Source organism: Dryas octopetala, chromosome 7 (genome assembly GCF_963921425.1).
Source record: "Dryas octopetala chromosome 7, drDryOcto1.1, whole genome shotgun sequence".
NCBI lineage: Eukaryota > Viridiplantae > Streptophyta > Magnoliopsida > Rosales > Rosaceae > Dryas > Dryas octopetala.
In genome coordinates this window covers 12,265,038-12,269,408 of record NC_141372.1, presented here as the reverse complement: position 1 = coordinate 12,269,408, position 4,371 = coordinate 12,265,038, and the positions used below count along the sequence as shown (strand labels likewise).

The 4,371-nt window shown below is 36.5% G+C and overlaps 1 protein-coding gene across 1 annotated transcript; it reads right to left on the bottom strand.

Moving 5' to 3' along the window:
* Nucleotides 1-857: 857 nt before the first annotated feature.
* LOC147279765 (26S proteasome regulatory subunit 8 homolog A-like) lies at nucleotides 858-4,076 on the bottom strand. Its single transcript, XM_086252634.1, has 9 exons — nucleotides 3,875-4,076; nucleotides 3,326-3,420; nucleotides 2,968-3,192; nucleotides 2,790-2,852; nucleotides 2,523-2,686; nucleotides 1,853-2,009; nucleotides 1,637-1,735; nucleotides 1,113-1,223; nucleotides 858-998 (listed from the first exon to the last, which is right to left on the bottom strand). The coding sequence occupies exons 1-9, from the start codon at nucleotides 4,074-4,076 to the stop codon at nucleotides 858-860; spliced, it is 1,257 nt and encodes a 418-aa protein (XP_086108760.1).
* Nucleotides 4,077-4,371: the final 295 nt, after the last annotated feature.

Sequence of the window (4,371 nt, the reverse complement as noted above, 5' to 3'; positions counted from 1 at the left end):
CTCTTTATGGGTAACTACACACCCAACACCATCACCAACACCATCACCAACACCCAACACCCAACACCCAACGCCAATACCTCACCACCCACCACCCAACACCCAACACCATCACCTATTGCTTTCTACATCAAAAAATTTATTTTTAGACTGCAATAGTTTGAATCCTAATTGTTTAATGTTGAACTTGAAAACAAAGAGAGTTTTGAAAAAAAATAAAAAATTTGGATTTTGTTCGGAACTGGTTAACAGAACAAGTATAAGGATGTTCAGCAGCAAACAACTAAACGGGTAGAAGAATGTTCGGCGGCGCACAACCGAATGGGTAGAAGGATGTTCGGTTGGAAACCACCGAACACCTTTTTTTCTAAATTTTTTAGAGGTGTTCAATTGTCTATGGCTGAACGGACAACACTATGTTTGGTGCTTTATTGCCGAATGACTCATAACATGTTCGGCTCTAGTGTGCCGAACATGTTGCGATTTCAGTTTTTGAAAATAAACACTTGTTTGCATCAATATGGAGAGTGTTATAGTGTGTTTAGGGTTTTGATAGAGAGTTGAGTGACAATGTGAGTGGAGAATTGATGTTGGTTATTGAGAAATGTTCGGTATGAGTTCAAGTTAATTTAATTTAATTTTTAAGTCCTTGAAGGTCAATTTACATTAGGGATGAATTGAAAATTACATTTTTATTAAAGTATTTAGGATAGAAATAAAAAAGTTTAGTCCAAATGGCGGCACCCAAACTATTATGGTTGAGGATCCTAATCCATATCATCATAGCATATATCACTGGCTTTTAAACATCAGTTTTTCATGCCAACATTAGCTTTAAAGAACACATATTAACAGAATTACTTCCACAATTTCCGCAAGGACATGTTCTTCTCAGTCTCCTTCTTCATTACCTTGGCCACTGCCATCTCAAAATCTTCTTGAGTTACATGAACCCTTCTCTCCCTCAATGCAAACATCCCTGCTTCTGTGCAAACCGCCTGCAGGATGGAGAAAGAAAACATGCATAAAGATAAATTAATATATGCACACAAAATTAAGACTTCCTAAGACACCCCTGAGATAAATAAAAGAAAAAAATAAAAATAAAAAACCTTCAGCTCTGCACCAGATGCACCATTCATCTTCTCTGCAATCTTCTTCAAATCAATTCCACGCATTAAGTTCATTCTTCTTGAATGTATTTTCAAGATATCCCAACGAGACTGCAATTTGTTATATGCATCAGTAAGTAGTAAGTACTGTATTACGAATGACAAAATATAGGCAATGGTGGTGATCATGTCCATATCCTCAAGAGTATTATCAAATAAATCTACACAACGTTGGTCTTTTAAATTAAAGCTTCTATGACATGTTCTTTTCTTTACTATAGTGGATAACATGACCAAAAATTTATTTATTTATCTCACTTGTATTTATTCTGATTAGATAACATCTGCACTCTACTTTTAAATGAGTGGACTTCAGTAATACAGAAATGAAAATTTTCTCATTTTCTAGTGATCAACCTTAGTTAATGACATACAAGTAATTAATAGAAAGAGCAAACATATGGCCTATGAATACATAAATAAACCTATCGAAACATAATCCTGGTATAGTGACTGGCATGTACCTCTTCATTAGGATTGGGAAATTCAATCTTCCTGTCAATTCGTCCTGGCCTAAGGAGGGCTTGATCCAGAATATCAATACGATTTGTGGCCATTAAAACCTGTAAAAGTTGTAATTTAAAGATAGTGGTTAATTGCCTGGTTGGTCAAATGAACGATAATGTTTAAAGATATTGTATTGTGTTTCAATATCAGTGAATCCACTCTCTGTACAGTACCTTGATCTTGTTTGATGCCTCAAATCCATCCAGCTGGTAGAGAAGCTCTAGCATAGTCCGCTGCACCTCACTGTCGCCATTTCCACTACCAGAATCTGTACGAGCAGATCCAATACTGTCGATTTCATCCATAAAAATGATAGATGGAGCATGTTCCCTGAAAAAAAATAAAAAATAGAGCAAGTCTTTGCAGCAGAGAAAGAAGTTTAAGGATGAGGCCAAAGCAGATTAGCAACCATGAGCGTATGCATCTCATAATCATTTTTTCAATTCATTCAGACCGGCAGGCTAAAAAGAAGTAGATGATTGAATGATTCACAACCAAGATCTTTGCAGCAGAGAAAGGTAAACATATATTCAAAGGTTCAGAGACACTCCAAAAAGCAATTGTTCCTTTGTTTCTTCTAGGTGCCACTAGAAAGGACAACAGATGTACATGCATGCCTCAGACCATCCCACAGTAATGAATATATTCAACACTATTGATGCCTATCATCACAATTATAAATTAAAAGCTTATTCTAGTTCAGTATTTCCCTCCACGAATTAGAGCCTCACCATAAAATCTGAACATAGAGTAAAACTCAAGAAATAGAGCAACAGAATCTTAAAAGATAACAAAAGTAACAGATATCAAGTCTAGTCTCCAAAAAAAGAAATCAAAACAAACCTGGCCAAGACAAAAAGTTCTCTAACCATCCTAGAGCCTTCCCCAATGTATTTCTGAACTAACTCAGAACCGGAAACCCTGATGAAAGTGCAGTCAGTGTGATGAGCCACAGCCCTAGCCAAAAGTGTTTTCCCAGTGCCAGGCGGCCCATAAAGCAGGACACCCTGTTATATAGAAGAGTGATTTTCAGGGCACAAATGTAACAGTTATAGTACCTACCAAGTAAGCAAAATAAACAAACATAAGAACTTGGCAACGTAGTTCTACCTTTGGTTGAGCTATACCAAGACTCTCAAACAATTCAGGATGTTTAATCGGAAGTTCGATGACCTGGGAAGATGATCATATACCATTAACAAGTAATATCGCAGAAACCAAGCCAAATCACAAAACTCAACAAGCAATAAAATGTAAATTCAGAAAGAAGGAATGTGCAGAAGAAAACCTCTTTTATTTCTTTGATTTGCTGTTCAAGACCACCAATCATATCATATGTAGAATCAGGAACTTTTTCAACTTTCATAAGGCTGACCAGAGGATCAACTTTTTTTGGCAATATTGAATGAATAACATAGCTGTCACTGCGGAGAGCAACTCTTGTTGATGACGTGATCTTTGTGACATCAACGTCTTTATCAACATCAACAATATATTTCCCTTCTGGATGAACCTGGAAATTGAAAAAGAAACAGATCGAAGTGGGTGTAAAAACAAAAAAAAATGGTATCAAACAATTTGGTTAGCATAACTACGTACAGAAGAGTCTGCAATAAAAACAAGTGTAAATAATATCAACCACTTACCTTAACCAAAACCTTGTTCTTCATTACTTTGACAACTTCACCAACATAAGATCCAGGCTCCTGAAGCAGCTGAAGCTCTTCCCCGACAATTCTCACTGCCCAATTTATATAAATACAATTGATCAATCAAGCAATTCCAAGAACGCCATGAACACCAAATCCTCACTTTACATTCAAATGGCAACTAAGCAGAAACACTGATCAATTACCATCATAGTTGGTATAACTAAATAGAAATTTTAAACAGGGCTGCATGCCTGCATTTCCACATTTATTTTACTAATTAAACCCAACAACAATTTTTTTTTTTCTTTTTCGGTAAACCCAACAACAAATTTCAACGTAAATTTTAGTACCAAATTTCAATTTTCAATCAAAGGTATTTTCTCAGACGAAAGAATGCGATAGTTTTGATATTCTAGTGAACATATCTATCATTTTCCATCCTCGTCAATATTTACATTCCCAGATACTACTGACAAACTAGCCAAAACTCAAATATTTACGTCAGCTTTTTTTTTTTTTTTTCAGTGAATCAGAAAATCGCACCTTGTGAATTGAAGTCGTTGCGTTGAGCTTCGAGGCGATTGAGATTGTGGGTCTTGTGGCAGACCTGAAGCTGGAGGTCGTGAACGCGTTGGAGATAGTACTGCTTGAGCCCTTGGCCTAGCTTCGCGGCCTTGGCAGCAGAGCAGGTCTCCACCGGCACAGCCTCTAAATGCTTGATCTCATCAACGGCGACTACAGCCATTACTGAGTCTCTTTGTGCTCTGCTCTCACTCTCTCTCTCTCTCTCTAAACCAGTACGTGGTTTAAGTATCGGTGTTGCCTTGCGCAAGGGGTAGACTGTACGGTACGTGCTTATATCGTTCTGCTATTTCTCGTTAAATAATTACGAAAATAGGCTCTACGTGACTACGTCCATATATATTTACCGATATGGAAGATAATTTTTTTTTTTGGCCACTAATATGGAATGGAAGATAATTTAACTTAAAAGATAAAATAGTTAAAACAATTAAATAAAGTGACAGAAAAAAAAACGA